Source organism: Eschrichtius robustus, chromosome 20, assembly GCF_028021215.1.
Source record: "Eschrichtius robustus isolate mEscRob2 chromosome 20, mEscRob2.pri, whole genome shotgun sequence".
NCBI classification, from domain to species: Eukaryota; Metazoa; Chordata; class Mammalia; order Artiodactyla; family Eschrichtiidae; genus Eschrichtius; species Eschrichtius robustus.
Genome location: NC_090843.1, coordinates 12,994,987 through 13,014,228, shown reverse-complemented (window position 1 = coordinate 13,014,228; position 19,242 = coordinate 12,994,987). Strand labels below are relative to the sequence as shown.

Sequence of the window (19,242 nt, the reverse complement as noted above, 5' to 3'; positions counted from 1 at the left end):
CTGTGTCGGGTCTTCGTTGCTGCACGCAGGCTTTCTCTAGTTGCGGCGAACGGGGGCTACTCTTCGTTGTAGTGCATGGGCTTCTCATTGAGGTGGCTTCTCTTGTTGCAGAGCATGGGCTCTAGGCACACGGGCTTCAGTAGTTGTGGCACACAGGCTCAATAGTTGTGGCTTGCAGGCTCTAGAGCGTGGGCTCAGTGGTTGTGGCGCATGGGCTTAGTTGCTCCACAGCATGTGGGATCTTCCCAGGCCAGAGCTCGAACCTGTGTCCCCTGCATTGGCAGGTGGATTCCCAACCACTGCGTCACCAGGGAAGTCCTACCTATTTTATATATAGTAGGGTGTATATGTTAATCCCAAACTCCTAATTTATCCCCCCCTCCCTCCAATCCCCTTTGGTAACTGTAAATTTGTTTTCTCTATGTCTGTGAGTCTATTTCTGTTTTGTAAGTGAGTTCATTTGTATCAGCTTTTAATTATTTTTTTATTTTGACAATATTTATTTATTTATTTTGGCTGTGTTGGGTCTTAGTTGCAGCACGCGGGGTCTTTCATTGTGGTGTGTGGGCTTAGTTGCCCCGCGACATGTGGGATCTTAGTTCCCCAGCCAGGGATCGAACCGGTGTTCCCTGCATTGCAAGACAGATTCTTAACCACTGGACCACCAGGGAAGTCCCATTTGTATCATTTTTTTAGATTCCACATATAAGTGATATATGATATTTGTCTTTCTCTTTCTGACTTACTTCACTTAGTATGATAATCTCTGGGTCCATCCATGTTGCTGCAAATGGCATTATTTCATTCTTTTTTAAGTCTGAGTAATATTCCATTATGTGTGTGTGTGTATGTATATATATATATATATATATATATATATCTCATATCTTCTTTATCCTTTCATCTGTCGATGGACATTTAGGTTGCTTCCATGTCTTGGTTATTGTAAATAGTGCTGCTGCGAACATTGGGGTGCATTGTATCTTTTTGAGTTAGAGTTTTCTCTGGGTATATGCCCAGGAGTGGGATTGCAGGATAATATGGTGAACTCTATTTTTAGTTTTTAAAGGAACCTCCATATTGTTCTCCATAGTGGCTGCACCAATTTGCATTCCCACCCGCAGTGTGGGAGGGTCCCTTTTCTCCACACCCTCTCCAGCATTTATTATTTGTAGACTTTTTGATGATGGCCATTCTGACTGGTGTGAGGTGATACCTCATTGTAGTTTTGATCTGCATTTCTCTAATAATTAGCGATATTGAGCATCTTTTCATGTGCCTGTTAGCCATCTGTATGTCTTCTTTGGAGAAATGTCTGTTTAGGTCTTCTGCCCATCTTTTGATTGGGTTGTTTGTGTTTTTTTGTTATTGAGTTGTATGAGCTGTTTGTATATTTTGGAAATTAAGCCCTTCTCGGTAGAATCATTTGCAAATATTTTCTCCCAGTCCGTAGGTCATCTTTTTGTTTTGTTCATGGTTTCCTTTGCTGTGCAAAAGCTTTTAAGTTTAATTAGGTCCCGTTTGTTTGTTTTTGTTTTTATTTCTATTACTCTAGGAGATGGATCCAAAACAATATTGCTGTGATTTATTTCAAAAAGTGTTCTGCCTATGTTTTCCTCTAGGAGTTTTATAGTATCTGGTCTAACATTTAGGTGTTTTTTTTTTTCTATTGGTTTGGTTTTTTGTTGTTGTTGTTGTTGTTTTGGGTTTTTTTGGCAGTGCCATGTGGCATGGGGGATCTTAGTTCCCCGACCAGGGATTGAACCCATGTGCCCTGCAATGGAAGTGTGGAGTCTTAACCATTGGACCACCAGGGAAGTTCTACATTTAGGTTTTTAATCAATTTTGAGTTTATTTTTGTATATGGTGTTAGAGAATGTTCTAATTTCATTCTTTTACGTGTAGCGGTCCAGTTTTCCCAGCACCGTTTATTGAAGAGACTGTCTTTTTTCCTTTGTATATTCTTGTCTCCTTTGTCATAGATTAACTGATCATAGTTTGTGGGTTTATCTCTGGGCTTTCTGTCTTGTTCCATTGATCTGTGTGTCTGTTTTGGGGCCAGTACCACAGTGTTTTGATTACTGTAGCTTTGTAGTATAGTCTGAAGTCAGGAAGTGTGATTCTTCCAGCTCTGTTCTTCTTTCTCAGGATTGTTTTGGCTGTTTGGGGTCTTTTGTGTTTCCATACAAATTAAAAAATTTTTTTGTTCTATTTCTGTGAAAAATGCCATTGGTAATTTTATAGGGATTGCATTGAATCTGTAGATTGCCTTGGGTAGTATGGTCATTTTAGCAATATTAATTCTTCCAGTCCAAGAACACGGTATATCTTTCCATATGTTTGTGTCATCTTCAACACACTGACAACAGAATATCAGAGAAATTAAGGAAACAGTTCCATTTACCATTGCATCAAAAATAATAAAATACTTAGGAATAAACCTACCTAAGGAGGAAAAAGACCTGTACTCCAAAAACTAAGTTGCTGATGAAAGAAATTGAAGATGACCCAAACAGATGGAAAGATGTACCGTGTTCTCATTGTGGTTTTGACTTGCATTTCTGTATTTAATGATGTTGTCCATCTTTTCATGATTGTTGAACATATATATCATCTTTGGAGAAATGTCTATTCAAGTCCTTTACCCATTTTTTATAATCCAGTTATTTGACTGTTTTTTGTTTTGTTTTATTATTGTAGGGTTCTAGGAGTTCTTTATATATTTTTGATATTAACCTCTTATCAGGTATATGATTTGCAGACATTTTCTCCCATTTTGTAGGTTTCCTTTTCAGTATAAGTTCTTTAACGCACAAAAGGTTTTAAAGTTTCATGTAGTCCCATTGGTCTGTTTTTGCTTTTTTTTAAAAAAAAATTATTATTTGTCTGCACTGGGTCTTAGTTGCGGCATGCAGGATCTTTAGTTGTGTCATGCAGGATCTTTTTTTTAGTTGCAGCATGCGGGCTCTTAGTTGCGGCATGCAGGATCTAGTTCCCTGACCAGGGATTGAACCTGGTCCCCCTGCACTGGGAGCGTGGAGTCTTAACCACTGGACCACCAGGGAAGTCCCAGTCTGTTTTTGCTTTTGTTGTCTGTGCTTTTGATGTCATGTCCAAGAAGTCATTGCCAAGTCCAGTGCCATGAAGCTTTTTGCCTTCGATTTCTTCCAGGAGTTTTGTAGTTTTGGATCATCTTACATTTAGGTCTTTAACCCATTTTGAGTTAGCTTTTTTGAAAACATTAATTAAGTAAATTTATTTATTTATTTATTTTTGGCTGTGTTGGGTCTTCATTGCTGTGTGTGGGCTTTCTCTAGTTGCGCGGTGAGCGGGGGCTGCTCTTCATTGCAGTGCACGGGCTTCTCATTGCGGTGGCTTCTCTTGTTGCGGAGCACAGGCTCTAGGCACGTGGGCTTCAGTAGTTGTGGCTTGCGGGCTCTAGAGCGCAGGTTCAGTAGTTGTGGCACACGGGCTTAGCTGCTCCACAGCATGTGGGATCTTCCTGGACCAGGGATCGAACCCATCGACGGACCAGGGATCCGTCCCCTCCATTGGCAGGCATTCTTAACCACAGCACCACCAGGGAAGTCCACTGAGTTAGCTTTTGTACATGATACAAGTTAAGGGTCAACTTCATTCTTCTTTGTCAGTGTTCCCAACAGCGTTTGCTGAAGAGACCGTCTTCTCCCCCACTGGTGCTCAGCATTTGTTTAATAGCTGGTTATTACAAGTTTTGCTCAGCTTTGGTCTGTTGGAGTCCATTAATCTCTTCAAGAGTGTAAAGGCCGAGGCTGAAGGTTAACCAGCAGCTAATCTCCCTGTGCCTAGTGAGTGCATCCAGGGAACCAGGTGGTGCCTGTGGTGATGGAGGCATGTCCCGCACTGTGGGGTGAAGGATTCCTGCGCGGTCATGGGTCTGAGGCCGCACACTGAGCCGAGAGCGGTTTAAGGACTGAAGCATTGTAGTCCTTTGAGTTTGGGCTGTGGCCACATCCTGTTACAGCCAGAATTACTTGAGGTGGCTTGTGTGTCACAGGACCATTAAATTGTTTATAAGGAGAGCTGTGTTCCTTGTGGATAATGTTAAGCACAGAGTCCTTTCTAAGGTTTCTACTAGGCCTCAAATTTGAAACTTCTCCTTGAGCAAGCTGATGGACTTTGAGTCCATCTTGGGTGGCTCTGACTGGACAGGTAGGAGTCAATTCTTAGGTTAGCTTCTGATTTTTTTTTTTTAATTAATTTATTTATGGCTGTGTTGGGTCTTCATTTCTGTGCGAGGGCTTTCTCTAGTTGTGGCAAGCGGGGGCCACTCTTCATCGCGGTGCGTGGGCCTCTCACTATCGCGGCCTCTCTTGTTGCGGAGCACAGGCTCCAGACGCGCAGGCTCAGTAATCGTGGCTTACGGGCCCAGCTGCTCCGCGGCATGTGGGATCTTCCCAGACCAGGGCTCGAACCCGTGTCCCCTGCATTGGCAGGCAGATTCTCAACCACTGCGCCACCAGGGAAGCCCAACTTCTGATTTTTAGAGGTTTTGTTTCTTGGCTTGCCCCTCACTGTCCCAGGAGCTCGTGGTCACAACAGACCAGAGTGGAAGCTGGGGAGATGGGGTGGGGCAGCCCTGCTGCGACAGGAACCATTCAGAGTGCAGTGTGCTTTCCTGAGCCCCACACTCCTCCTGGGGGTTCATGTTGCTCCCCTGAGAGAGCGTGTTGGGCTTCCTTCTGTCGTGGAGCACAGCTGAAGATCTGCTGACATGTTCGTCTTCACATAATTTGTGAACATTTTTGAGCATTTCGGACTTTCAGTGGAAGAGGTGTTTAAAGCGGTGAAAAGGAATTCCAGCTTTTGCATCACAGCATAACTTTCTGAGAGCTTACAAATTTTGCTGCACCTTAAAATACGAACTCAGGTATTTCATACATTTTGCTACATTGGCTTCTTAGGCTCTTAGTGTTTACACATGAAAATACAGTTCATGATGACAGGATGCTGAGAGGTCTGAAGCTAATTATTTTCTTAGCCGGTCACTATTCTCATTTCTGATGGCAGATGCAAATTGCTGATTAAAAATCAAATTCTGACTGTTACGTTTTTACTTTTTTTCTTTTTTTTTTATTGTAAAATATACATACTGACTTATTTTTATCATTTCAGAATTTCTAGAAGGAGGAGTTGGCCATATTGAAATGTTATTTCGCTGCAACTATTTAGCTTTAGTTGGTGGTGGAAAAAAGCCGAAATACCCTCCGAACAAAGGTAAAGTAATCTTGCATTTAATAATGCACCTCATGTGTAGTCCTCTCTTGAACTTTTTAGAGTATCTTTGTGTCTCTGGCTACATTGGATCTTCCCTGGTGGCCCTGTGACACATGAAGGACTAGTCCCTGGGAAAGAAGCATCCAGAAAGAGAGTGTCTTTTCTCTGCTGCTCCTGGGAGAAGAAACGTGTGACCAGGGTCACTTGTCCCCATGGACATAGAGCACGTGCTTTTCAGTTGTGTTGGCTGGATGGGGGCCTTTGCCCTGTTTTGTTCTGGATGTTCTTCTGCGGTTGGTGTCCTGTGCTGTGAGTTCCTTTTAAAGCCAGGTGTGGGGAGGCTGCTTCTCCTGCAGAGAGCCACTGACTCACAGAAACACATAGAACAGAGAACAGCTGGGCTCTGGGTTGAGGAGTGTTGTTCCTGGTGTGTGTGTGTGTCTGTGTTCAAAGAGATGGCATTGTAAAGAGTGTGGCTCTTTGAAAGTAAAGGAGAGGGACTTCCGTGGTGGTGCAGTGGTTAAGAATCTGCCTGCCAATACAGGGAACATGGGTTCGAGCCTTGGTCTGGGAAGATCCCACATGCTGCGGAGCAGCTAAGCCCGGGCACCGCAACTACTGAGCCTGCGCTCTAGAGCCCGCGAGCCACAACTACTGAAGCCCGCACGCCTAGAGCCCATGCTCCACAACAAGAGAAGCCACTGCAATGAGAAGTCCGCGCACCACAACAAAGAGTAGCCCCCGCTCGCCGCAACTAGAGAAAGCCCGTGCGCAGCAATAAAGACCCAACACAGCTAAATAAATAAATAAATAATTTTTTTAAAAAGAAGAAAGTAAGGGAGAAACAGAAACTTTACAACCACAGCTGAATATCGCATGCCTGTAACTAGGTATCATTTGGGGCACGAGGAAGAAATCCAGGAAAGGAGGGTAGAGCAGGGGAAGAGGGGCAGGTGGATGGGGGCGGGGGTGGGGAAAGATGTGGGGGTCTCGCATGCCAGGTGAGGGTGTGGTTGGAAAGCAGTACCAGCAGGTCTCAGGAACGTTCTAGTCTAGAAGCAAGTAAGTGTAAGGCTGAGGAGACTCAGAGGTTGGAGGCAGAAAGGGGAGACATGTTCACAGGAAGAGGCAGGAGAGGGAAGTGAGTGTGGGCATCAGAGGCAGATGCTACAGATGGGAGGAGGCCTAGGTGACCGCTGCAGCCCTGCGGGACTGTTGAATTGGAGCCCACTGGTGACAGGCTCCACTGTGCCGGGGGCTGTGGAGACCACCGTCTTTCAAGGCTTGGTGGGGAAGGGAAGGAGTGTAGTAAGCGAGGTTTCCCTACGAAGAGTAAAGATGGGGGTGAGCTTGAGGTCTGCCTGTGACCATGAAACAAAGAAAGGGGGTGCATGGAAACACACAGAGTTCTGCTTGGCCCTGGGCAGGCTTGGGGCCTGACTGGCAGTTCTCAGAAGAGCCTGGTGGGTTGTGTGGACGGGGTTCCATGATACAGGGAATGGAGTCCACTTTCAGGTGAGGGTTCACCCTGATAACCACAGAGGCTGAAGGGCAGGAAGCCTGGCAGCTGTCCAGGTCATTGCCACTATGGCCTGGATGGGCAGGGCCTGTGTCTGTGAGTCCTGGAAGAGGCCACCCAGAAGTGACACGGAAGCAACTGTGCTGGGGGCAGGGGTGGGTCTTGCAGTGGAACAAGAATTACTTGACCTGGGGGCTGCCCTGGTGGCACAGTGGTTAAGAATCCACCTGCCATTGCATGGGACACAGGTTCGAGCCCTGGTCTGGGAAGATCCCACATGCTGCGGAGCAACCAAGCCTGTGCGCCACAACTACTGAGCCTGTGCTCTAGAGCCCGTGAGCCACAACTACTGAAGCCCGTGCTCCACAGCTACTGAAACCAGTGCACCTAGAGTCCGTGCTCTGCAACGAGAAGCCACAACAATGTGAAGCCTGCGCACCACAACTGATAGTAGCCCCCGCTCGCCGCAACTAGAGAAAGCCCACGCACAGCAATGAAGACCCAACGCAGCCAAAAATAAATAAATTAATTAATTTAAAAAAAAAAAGAAGAATTACTTGGGCTCCTTGGGGATGGGCAGAGATTCTGCCGCTGGATCAGTCTTTGTCATATGAAGAATTTCATTGATCATTGATCACTGGTGAGGAGTCAGGAGCCTAGCTCCACCTGTGGCCCTGTTGGGGGTGTCACTGCTCCCCGCCCCCAAGGGAGCAGTGGACCGGATAATCTCTGGGGTCTCTCTCACCTGTAACATCTTATTCTCAGTAAAAAAATTCCGAGAAGTGAAAGAGCCTCAGAAATTTGCAGAAGAAAAAAATTTTTTAGAAGAAAGCAATTTTCTAACTGAACATTTTGAGTAAAATTTAAGCTTTTTGTAGTGTGCTAAGGGCAATTTTTAAAAAAGAACTTACTTGGTCTGTTTAAACTTTTGTAAGATTAAAAATACATTTTTTCAATGTCAAAATTACTACTTAATATTTTAATAATTATCAATTAAGATGCATGGTGTTACAGTGTAAAGAATCTAGTGTCTTTGGTTTGTGAAAACAGAATAAAACAGGACTGGAGGAAACTGGTTTGTCATGGTGACCCACTGGGTCCTGACAGGGTGCTGTTCAGGGAGCAGAGAGGCCCTTTCCATTTAGTAGGAGGAAGTCCAGAATTTTGAAATACATTTTTTGCTATTAGGAACTGTATCAAGAGACAGACATACAGAAATCCCGCGCAGTACATTTAAAATTTTCGGTTTCCTGCAGTAAGGCAGCTCGCAGCCCTCAGAGGCCGTGGATTTTTCTCACTACCCAAGGCATCGTGTCTGGTCACTTTTCTTTTGTGAATGAGAATTCGTGCTGCTGCCTTTGGGGCTTCATCACGCTGTTTCCAGACATTTCTGAAAATGGAGTTCATCCATATTTGTGACACCCTTGACATCCTTATCTGTGGGCTTCTGTCTGGTTTGGGCCAGTTTGCGTTTGTGTTGAGTTGTAGGCTTTCTGGTGTTAGGTTGCAGGGCCAGAGGAAGTTCACTGAATTGCTTTCGTGTTCAAGAGTAGAGTGTCCTTTGCCCAGAAGGTCGTGAACATCTGGTTTTGGGAAGATACTATTTTCAATAAGGTAACTGTCTACTCACTGACATGTTGGTGCCCTTTAAGGAAGAGCCGATGGGAGAAGTTTATCAAAGATGGTGTTTAAAGGAGCAAGAAGAACACAATTCTTTGCTTCATTTTTGAGTGGTTATAAATTATAACTAACCTCTTCGATAGTAAATACATCTTACGTTACTTGATAATAATTTTGGCAGTTCTGGTAGGCTGATATTCAGTTCTCTCTTGATTTGAAACTTAGGATACTTACCCATTCTGGCAAAACTTACCCCTGAATTCCGCCGGACCGTTGTTGGTCATGGTGTTGGGACCTTTAGGGGAAACATTCTTTCCTTCCATTCTCAGTCAGCCGTAACCTGACTGTTTAGGGAGCTTATTTCCCTCACCCCACACGCTTTGTACCCAGCTTTTCAAGTGGAAAAGAGGTCTGGACACACGCTCCTCGTCCTCCAGGGTTGTCTGTAAATTGTCTCAGCCCTTGGGACATAAACTGCTAATCCATCCTGACGGAAGATTGTAGTGTGAGCAGAAGATATTCCAGAGCTTGAAGCAGAGTGAGAACAGTCAGGGCTGAAGAACACTGGCCCTGGTTTTTATGTGTCTGATTTCCCCATGAAACAACCCTTTCTTTTCTTTTCTTTTCTTTTTTTTTGACGTGGTAAAATATTTAATGTCTGTAGGTGTGCCTCACCCTCCCATTCCTGTTACAATTCAGTAGCCTCTCCAAACTGACTGTACCAGAGAAAACGTGGGCACTTTTTCCCAGCAGAGTTCGAAAACCATTAAGGCCCTGATCCTCTTGATTCAGAAATGATTGCAGGTGAGGTCTTTCCACAGCATGCCTCAGGTCTCTCTGCTCAAGGAAAAAAGCCCCCCAGTTGTACGGGACTCCCGAGGTCTTCTTTTCTTCTGTAGCCTGGCGCTGGGAGCTGCGCCGCTGGAAATAGTGGAAGGCTCGGGCACTGCAGAGTAGCCCCCGTAAACAGTGAGGAGCATCGTGGAGGTGGAGGAGGTCTTGTAGCCAGTGTCGGCTAGTTGCCTGGCAGTTGGCACGTTGTCCCCTGGATGCTGCCTCTCCCTCCCCTCTGACCGAGGCCTCCAGCCTGCGTGACCTCCTAGCGCAGCCAGACCCGTTCTTTTCTTAATCCAGGTTTATCTCTAGCACTTGGTACCTGTGGTTGGGCTTGCTTTTTGGCTCAGTCTAGTAGAACCAGGGAAAGAGAGGTGGAGAGAAGTTTGCCTAAAAACTAGGCGAGGGTTGGCAGGGAGGAGGTTCAAGTGCGCTTGAATGCCTGTGTGTGTAGAGAGAGACTGGCTGCCTGAGGTGTGGGCAGGTGTGGGGTTGCTGAATAGGAGGGCGAGAGGGCGGGGTTGAGCAGGCGGGGGGGCGGGTCTGAGACCTGGGGGCGGGACCGTCCTGCCAGTGGGAGAGCCTCGTGTCCCCCTACCCCCCACCAGCTCCCAGTCAGGTGTTTGTGATGTGAGGACCCCTTCAGGAGTGGCCTTAGCAAGCCAGCCCCTGGCCTGTTCATTACCATGTTCATACATTCTTTCCTGTTTCAGTGATGATCTGGGATGACCTGAAGAAGAAGACTGTGATTGAAATAGAATTTTCTACCGAAGTCAAGGCTGCCAAATTACGGCGAGATAGGTAGGTTTGGTGTCTCATTTTTAGAGGTGGAACAGTCACTTTCTCTGAAGATGGCTGAAATCATTTTATATTGAAGGAAGAGAAGTGTTCAGGAAAACGATGTATAAAAACATGAGACTGTAGTTTATGACCCAAGGACATAAGGAAGGCAGTGAGTTTTATTTGCCTCCCAGGATCACTTACAGGTGAGTGGTTGGTGGGCATGGGTGAAGTGCACCTCCATGGACCCAGCCCCCGGCCAGCCCTGCCCCCCCCAGCTCTCAGTCCTTCAGGGGAGCTGTCCCACCCGAGAGGTACAGACTGAGGACTCGAGTTTTGAACCTTGAATTGCCTCCCTCTTAGCCCACACTTGTCCAAATGCTGCCTCATAAATGTTTCAATCTGAAAGTAAAGGAAAATTCAGGAACTCCTCACAGAGAAGGTGTCATTGAATCTCACCTGTTGAAGGTAGCAGGTCTCTCTCAGCTGTTGCCTTCCTGGGGTTTAGGAGAACACAGAAGTTTTTCCTAGTATGTTGATGGAGGTAGAGCAAAGCTTCATCGCTTTGGATTTTGGCGTGATGTACATGTTATGCTCGGCGGTGGTGTGATTTACATGTTATGATCGGCTGTGGGAGGACAGATGCTGAACCAGACAAGTGTGAATAGGGGTCTGTCATCCCTGCACTCGTAGGTAGACTTGTTTCTTCCAGGAATGTCAGCATTTAGGGGCTCGTAATAATGCAAATCCTGGAGCCAAATCAAGGATCTTCCACTTTCCTAAATTTCTGGATTGTCAAGACGTGTCTAAAAGTGTGTTAAGATAGAATTTCTGCCTTTGTGTCCTACTTGGTTCTTACTCTAGACAGAATATTTGATGACAATGCCCTCCCAACCCTTGGGCTGTACCTTCCTCCAGCCGGGTGAGAGGCGTTCATTTCTAGTGCCAGCCTCGCGCCCAGGGGCTCCCTGCCAACCTGCTCCACAGACCTTGCTGCCCAGTGCCTGGGTTCAGGAATGACCCTCCTTTTTAAATAAATAAATAAATAAATAATTAATTAATTTGGCCACGCCGGGTCTTAGTTGCGGCATGCGGGATCTTTACTTGCAGCATGCGAACTCCTAGTTGCATCATGTGGGATCTAGTTCCCTGACCAGGGATTGAACCCGGGCCCCCTGCATTGGGAGCGTGGAGTCTTAGCCACTGGACCACCAGGGAAATCCCAGGAATGACCCTCTTGTATTTGCTCTTTGCGGTGTTTCTGTTTCCAGATGATAAGAACAAAAGTCACAAAATGTTTGAATTTCACTTTGGGGGAGAGAAATTCTGATGGTGTTGTTTTCTTTCCAGAATTGTGGTTGTTTTGGACTCTATGATTAAGGTGTTTACATTCACACACAATCCTCATCAGTTGCACGTCTTTGAAACCTGCTATAACCCGAAAGGTAAGAATCCAGAGGAGGATGGATGATGGAAACTGGCTTCCTGGGTCCAATCCAGGTGGGACGCAGACCCATGCTGGGCGCCTCTCCTCCAGGTGGTCTTGGAGTGGTGTCGCCCTAGTGGTGGGTCCTGGGGCATCTGGGGCTCTGGGGAAGGGTCTGGGAGATGGCAAGCTCCCCCACCTCGGTCCCTACCTTCTCCCCTGAACCTTCCCGCGGTCACAGTCCAGCTTCCTCGCTGTGGTTCTAAGACCCTGCATCTTACCAGAATCATCGGAGTCCCTCTTGGGATTTTCACTGTCAGCCATTCAGGAGCTCCATGGTGAGCCCTGGAATCCATGTTTTTTTTAAGTTCTGAGACATTTCCTTCCCTTTTTCTTCTGGCTGGTGGATTACGTGTGGCTGACTTTGTTATTCATTTTATCATCTTAACTTTGCTTTTAAAATTTTTGGTTTTTTTCTTCTAGCTTTATTGAGGTATAATTTACATAAAACTCATTTTAAGTGTATCATTTGATAAACTTTAGTCATTGTAAACAGTTGTGTAGCTGCCACCGCAGTCAGGGCAGAACAGTCCCGTCACACAGGAGTTTCCCCAGGCTGTGCCCTTCCCCACCTGACCTTCAGGTTTTGCCTTTTCAGATGTGTTTGGTGTCTTTCTCTTAGCTTAATATTTTTTAGATTCCTCCATGTTTTTGTGTGTGTGCTATTATTTTGTTCCTTTTTATTACTGAGTAATATACCATCATATGGATATACCACAGCTGTTGATCCATACCAGATTTTTGGCTGTTATAAATAGAAGCTGCTGTACATGTTTACATGCAGGTTTTTTTGTGGATGTATTTTTTCATTTCTCGGAGTACAATTGCTGGGTCATGTTGTAATTATTTTTTAGATTCCATGTATAAGTGGTAACGTACAGTATCTGTCTTTCTCTGTCTGACTTATTTCACTTAGCAAAATACCCTCTAGGTCATCCATGTTGCTGCAGATGGCAAGATGTCATTCCTTTTTTATGGCTGAGTAGTATTTCATTGTGTATATATCCACTCTCTGTGTTTTGATTGGAGCATTTAGTCTATTTACATTTAAAGTAATTATTGATAGGTATGTACTTATTGCCACAAATTGTTTTGGGTTGTTTTTGTAGGTCTTTTTCGTTCCTTTCTTCTTCTTTTGTTCTCTTCCCTTGTGATTTTTTTTTTTTTGGCTGCATTGGGTCTTCGCTGCTGTGCATGGGCTTTCTTCTAGTTTTCTAGTTGCGGTGAGCGGGGCTACCCTTTATTGCGGTGTGCGGGCTTCTCATTGCGGAGCACAGGTTCTAGGCATGTGGGCTTCAGTAGTTGTGGCATGCAGGCTCAGTAGTTGTGGTGCACGGGCTTAGTTTTGCTCTGTGGCATGTGGGATCTTCCCGGACCAGGGATCAAACCTGTGTCACCTGCATTGGCAGGCGGATTCTTAACCACTGTGCTACCAGGGAAATCCCTTCCCTTGTGATTTTATGACTGTCTTTAGTGTTATGTTTGGATTCCTTTCTCTTTTGTGTGTGTATCTATTATAGATTTTTGGTTTGTGGTTACTATGAGGTTTATATATAGCAATCTGTATATATACGTGTGATTATTTTAAATGGCCTGGTCTCTTAATTTCAAACGCATTTTAACAACCCTACATTTTGCTCCCCTCTCCCCACAATCTGTTTTTGACATTGTTTTATATCTTTTTGCTTTGTGTATCCTTTACTTATTGCAGATGTAGATGATTTTACTACCTTTGTCTTTTAACCTTCCCACTAGCTTTGTGTGTGGTTGATTTTACTACTTTTACTCTATATTTACTTTAACCAGTGAGCTTTTTTCTTTTAACAGTTTTCATGTTTCTGCTTGTGGCCTTTTCTTTTTTGCTTAGAGAAGTCCCTTTACCATTTGTTTAAAAGACTATTTTTTCTGCATTGAATTACCTTGATACTTTTTTTTTTAATTAAATAAGTGTAAGATTCTTCTGGACTCTTTATTCTGCTCCAGTGGTCTGTGTTTCTCTCCTTATGCCAATATCAGATGACCTTGATTTCTGGAACTTCAAGATAATTCTTTTTTTTATGTATGTATGTATTTATTTATTTTTGGCTGTGTTGGGTCTTCATTGCTGCGCACAGGCTTTCTCTAGTTGCGGCGAGTGGGGGCTACTCTTCGTTGCGGTGTGCGGGCTTCTCACTGCGGTGGCTTCTTCTGTCGCGGAGCACGGGCTCTAGGCACGCGGGCTTCAGTAGTTGTGGCACGTGGGCTCAGTAGTTGTGGCTCGCAGGCTCTAGAGCACAGGCTCAGTAGTTGTGGTGCACGGGCTTAGTTGCTCCGTGGCATGTGGGATCTTCCTGGACCAGGGATCGAACCCGTGTCCCCTGCATTGGCAGACGGATTCTTAACTACTGCACCACCAGGGAAGTCCCTGAACTTCAAGATAATTCTTGAAATTAGGTAGTACAAGTCCTCTAATGTTGTTCCTATTTTATAAGAAATTGGGGGGCTATTCTGGGACCTTTTACTTTCCTTATAACTTAGTGACAGGTTGTCTGTTTCTTCAGAAAAGCCTGCAGAGATTTTAACTGTGATTGCACTTACTCTGTAGGTGGGTGAAGGTAGGTTCCAAGCCGTGGTCACAGGACAGCTCTCCACCCACCAGGTCTTTGGTTTTCCTTTGCAGTGTGTTATAGTGTCTTTTACATCTATCGTTAAATTTATTCTTCAGTTTTGGTTTTTTTATGTTACTGTTAGTGGATTCATTTTTATTTTATTTTATTTTATTTATTTATTTTTTAAGAATTCATTTTTAGATTTTACAATTTTGCATTCTCGTGGCTGACACCCCAAAAGACAGACATTTAATAAAGTTTATTCAATAATAAGTTCAGCAAATGTTTCCAATTATGAAGCCATCTCATGGGAGGGAGCTTTGCTTGGCCCTCTGCTGCCCTTCACAGGGAAAAGATTTTGTGAATGATTCTTACTTTTTCATGGGACCTGGAGGGCAGGGAGCAGGTATGGTTGTGGAAAAGCAGAAGCTTTGAGACGGTCCTGAGTCCTTGACGTGTTTCCTTGTCTCTGTTTAGGCCTCTGTGTCCTGTGCCCCAATAGTAACAACTCACTCCTGGCCTTCCCGGGCACGCACACGGGCCATGTGCAGCTCGTGGACCTGGCCAGCACCGAGAAGCCGCCAGTGGACATTCCTGCCCATGAGGGCGTCTTGAGCTGCATTGCTCTCAACCTGCAGGGAACAAGAATTGCGACCGCGTCTGAGAAAGTAAGTGGGTGTCCCTGCCCCACGGAGGTGCCCCCAGAGTGGCCTCTCCCGCCGTAGTGTGCGGGCTCCCGGGACACCAGCCCTTCCCTGAAGATCCCGACCCCTGAGAGGCTCTTAGCCACCTTCTCTCAGGAAGCAAGTCATAGTTGACATAGAGGGTCCAAAAGTCATTTTATTTGGTTGTGCCCCATCTGTTTGGCAGTAGAATTAGTGTTTTTCTAACTGGCTGTGGGCATTATAATTAAGATGCCATTTCTCTGGACAGTGAGTGAACTGATGGCTCTCAGGGCGTGAGACAGCCCGGGGCCTCTGCCAGGGGAGCGTGTGCACGGGGCTCCGAGAGGGCCACGCCTGTGGGCCTGGGCCCTGGGTCTCCCTGACCCTCTCTCGGCCCCTGCCCGCTGCCGTCGGACTAGAGACTCCAGTCTGTTCTCAGTGACAACAGAGGGAAAGTTGAGTTTTAGGTGATGTGGGTGAGTTTGGGAAAGGGTCGGATGGGTTAATGGGTTTGTGAATATAAATCATTTCAAGAAAACTAAAAAGTTGTGAATCTTTGATAATGAAACACTTCACTGTTTTTCAAAGGGGACCCTTATACGAATATTTGATACTTCATCAGGGCATTTAATCCAGGAACTACGAAGAGGATCTCAAGCAGCTAATATTTATTGGTAAGAAAGCACGTTGTTTTACCCTAGAGAAGGGGCCCTATGTGATCCAGAAGAGAGTCAGGACTACCCCCACGAGGCGGGCGGGGGCTGTTCTGCTGGTAGGGGCTGTTTTATTAGCTTGTTTTATTATTACTAATTTAACTGTTTATTTATTATGGGAATATACACAAAAGTAGAGAGAATATTATGATTACCATGAACCCATTGTCCTGCATTTGTCAGAATTTGCTTGTTTTATTTCATCTCTTCACTGTCCCTCCAACTTATTTTTCAGTAGCATCTTCAGGCAAACACTGGAGGCCTAGCTAGCCTGTCTGTAGTCACTTCAGCCTCCTGCGAGGCTCACCTGCTCTCTCTGTGGTGGTTGTTACCATGTCCACAGTGTCTATAGCTCTGACAGGGCTGCACCCCTGCTTGGGCGGAACTTTGTTCTTTGTGTCTGTGGCCTTTGCAGGTGTGGAGCTGCACTGGGGCCTGAGTGATAAAAACATAGCTAGTATCTGGATGTAGTGTCCTTGGGGCCTCTGGTGCAGCCCGCTCTCCCATCTGTCTGCTCTCGGGCCCCTCCAGCCAGCCTGAGTGACGCCCACCTCTACAGGGCCTGGGTTGTTGGAGGGGAGTTTTTCTCCTCCAAGTGGCATGTTTGGGTGGCCTCAGGGCCCCTGGGGTGGCAGGGTGGTCTGCAGGGAGCCCCTTCCCTCTCCCTGGCACCTGAGGAGGGGCTGTGCCCTGGCTTTGACCATCTGGTTCTGTGCTGAGCCCCATCAGCTGGTCAGGAGGGGTGGTTCTTAAAATGACTGTCCTGACCACGGGGGACTGAGGTCAGGGCTCGCTTCTGCGTCCACGTGAGACCCCAGCTTCGTCTGGTTTCTCTGCAGCATTAACTTCAATCAGGACGCTTCTCTCATCTGTGTGTCCAGTGACCACGGCACAGTGCACATTTTTGCAGCTGAAGATCCAAAAAGGAATAAACAATCAAGGTAGGTTTTCCAGTTAGAAGGACAGAACATTGCCTGAGTGTTGCCCCACTCAGTCTGAGTCACAGTCGGGATGCTTTTCTTTGGTCGTTCATTTGATTCTCTGAAAACCAGTGCAGATTACTTGATGCTAAGACAGTGGCATCACGACTTCCCCTTCCACTAGCTCCTTAGAAAACGTCTGATGAGGATCCAGGCACCTTCCAGTGAGGTAGAACTTGGTCCTGAACTCCAACCGTCATCCTTGTATTAGCTGTTCAGAACATTAATTTGGTGGCAGTAGAACCCTGTGCCCCTTCTGGTGCTGATGGTTTCTGGATTTATAATAAACCCATTTGTAACAACTTAGTTTTTTCATGTGAAAAATAAAAATTAAAAGCAAAAATATAATTTAAATCATTAAGGCTAAGCCGACATTAAAGAGAGCTGTGTCTCTAACTTTGTTATGTGACCGTGACTTTCTTTCTTTGCTTCCTGTCCTCACAGTTTGGCATCAGCCAGTTTCCTTCCAAAATACTTCAGTTCCAAGTGGAGTTTTTCCAAGTTTCAGGTTCCCTCAGGCTCTCCATGCATTTGTGCCTTTGGAACAGAGCCAAATGCTGTCATTGGTAAGTGGTCCTTCCAGAGGAGAGTGGCCCCCAGGTGTGGTCAGCGCCCCACCAGCTCCACTGGTGGCCCTTCCTCTCTCCTGGGGGTCCTGTGCATCCCTCTCAGGGTCCACGCAGCCACCTGCCCTCCGGGGTTTCCCGGGCAGTCAGTGGGGCAGATAATTTGGTCTTGGAACCGGCGACCAAAGAGGGTTCCCCCATCGCCACACTAGCTGAGTAGATGCAGACCCCCCAGAACAGTGGGGTTCTCGGTCGATTGCCCCCACCACCCACAGATCCCTCGGGGCTGCTCAGCCTCCGCTCAACCTGTGCAGTGAGCTCAGTGCGGGCTGCTTGCTTTTCACCCTGAGTGACACGGTCTCCTCTGCCCAGCGATCTGTGCGGACGGCAGCTACTACAAGTTCCTGTTCAACCCCAAGGGGGAGTGCGTCCGGGACGTGTATGCGCAGTTCCTGGAGATGACCGACGACAAGCTGTGACCCTCCACCAGGAGTGCGAGCACCACGGGCCCTGGGTGCCCAGCGGCCCCTCGAGCTCGTGGGACTGGTGGTGATGGGCTGGGGGGATGGCCTGGGACCTTGTTGCGAAGCCATACGTGTCGTCTGTTTTCCGAAGCCAGACCTCCCGAGTCCAGTGTTAAAGGAAGAATCTTCAGGGCACATGGACACTCACACCCAACTGCTGGCTTCACCTTTCGTTCAGCCGTGACGCTTGCTTCATTGGTTCTGCCGCATCCGCCACCTGCTGTTGGGGCTCCGGACAAACTGGGGGCACGTTGAAAAAAGGAGGGACAAAGTGAAATTTGGTTGTGGCAACAGATTTCATCATTTTTACTGAGTCTTTAACGGGGAGGTGAACACACGTGTAAGTGTTGGTTCTCACCAGATTTAAGTGGAACAATCATACCGGCAGCCTTAGGAAAGGAGGAAGGAAGCCCTTCTCCCATCTAAACTGAAGAAAGAGGGCATAGGTCTGGCGTCTCCCTCAAGAGCTGCGTGTCGTGCGTCCCTGTCTTTTTGGAGCCATTGGAACTGAGGCAGCACCACGCCCACCCTGTGAGCAGTGCCTGTGGCCTCCTGGTGAAACTCTGGGTCCAAGGGAGTTTCCCTGTTACGTGTAGGTAACAGAGTAACAGCATAGACTTTAAAACTTAGTCATAGAAGAAAGCGTCATTTAATTTGGAGGATACGAAGGGAAACGGGCGTCTCAACAAAGCAGTGCCCGGTTTCTGTGGGCCTGGAGAGGATGTCTCGGCCAGCCGATTCCACCTCCCTTTCTCACCATCTTCTCTCCCCATTTTTAAGACTAGCTGCACACTAACATTCTGGGAATGAGAGGCACATACTTTTTTTAACGTTTGGTAACTAAAATAGGTTATGGGCTCTATATTATTAGTAGTACTTGAGGTATATATTTAATTTTCTTAAATTCCCTTAAAACTTAATTTTATGTTTTGATTTCAGGTTGCAAACATTAAAATCTGCAGCAGCAAATTCTCAGTTTTGCCAGTTCTTTTACTGTCATGTAATCAACTAACTTTGTCTGTGGATTTCAATGTGAAGTATGCATGTTACTTTTATGTGTGTTTAATCATGAAATTTAATTTTGCACACTTATTTGTATTGTTTCTTTTAAATAAAAATGACTAATTTTGTTGTACTCTGTACCCATCAAGGGAAAAGAATTGTATGTTACAAAACCAAAGCCCCAGCTTTAGAACCTCGCTGGACTGCAGGCTGTAGGAGCGGCCCAGTGCACTTGGTGCCTAAACTGTCCAGGACTGCGTGGGGGCCGGGTGGACGCCCCGCTGCCCGTGTGGGTGGTGGCCTGGCTCGGGGAGCAGAGGGGAAGAGAGTGATGTTCGCTAGCGGTTTCCGTCGTCTCTGGTGGGGAAGCTCTGCCTGAAATCCCTTTGGGGGACACTCCCTTTGGGGGAGACACCAGCGTGGTGTCGGGCCACCCGTCAGTGTCCGTCTAACACTAGCCCTAACTTTGGGCACAGGAGTAGGAGGGGTCCTTCACATTTATATCATTAGTAGTTTATATTTTCCCCGAATATAATCCCTTTAGTGTATCCAAATGTACATTAAACCAGGAAAAAAGTTCCTCCTCACGGTGTGTGGAGGTGCTGCAGGCTGGTGAGAGCTGGGCTGAGTGAAGAGCCAGGGAGAGGCTGTACCCAGGACGACCCGGAGTGTTCTGGCACCTCCATTAAGAGTCCACAGTGTGGGAGCA

General features: G+C 46.4%; 1 protein-coding gene across 1 annotated transcript in view; it reads left to right on the top strand.

Annotated features, from left to right (window-relative positions):
- Positions 1 to 17,687, top strand: part of WDR45B (WD repeat domain 45B) — a 34,827-nt gene extending 17,140 nt beyond the window's left edge. Inside the window, exons 3-10 of the mRNA XM_068530189.1 lie at positions 5,155 to 5,256; positions 9,943 to 10,030; positions 11,360 to 11,454; positions 14,561 to 14,751; positions 15,337 to 15,422; positions 16,301 to 16,402; positions 16,886 to 17,007; positions 17,380 to 17,687. Of these exons, the coding sequence (XP_068386290.1) occupies positions 5,155 to 5,256; positions 9,943 to 10,030; positions 11,360 to 11,454; positions 14,561 to 14,751; positions 15,337 to 15,422; positions 16,301 to 16,402; positions 16,886 to 17,007; positions 17,380 to 17,486 (893 nt within the window). The 3' untranslated portion in view covers positions 17,487 to 17,687. The remainder of the gene's footprint in view (positions 1 to 5,154; positions 5,257 to 9,942; positions 10,031 to 11,359; positions 11,455 to 14,560; positions 14,752 to 15,336; positions 15,423 to 16,300; positions 16,403 to 16,885; positions 17,008 to 17,379) is intronic.
- Positions 17,688 to 19,242: the final 1,555 nt, after the last annotated feature.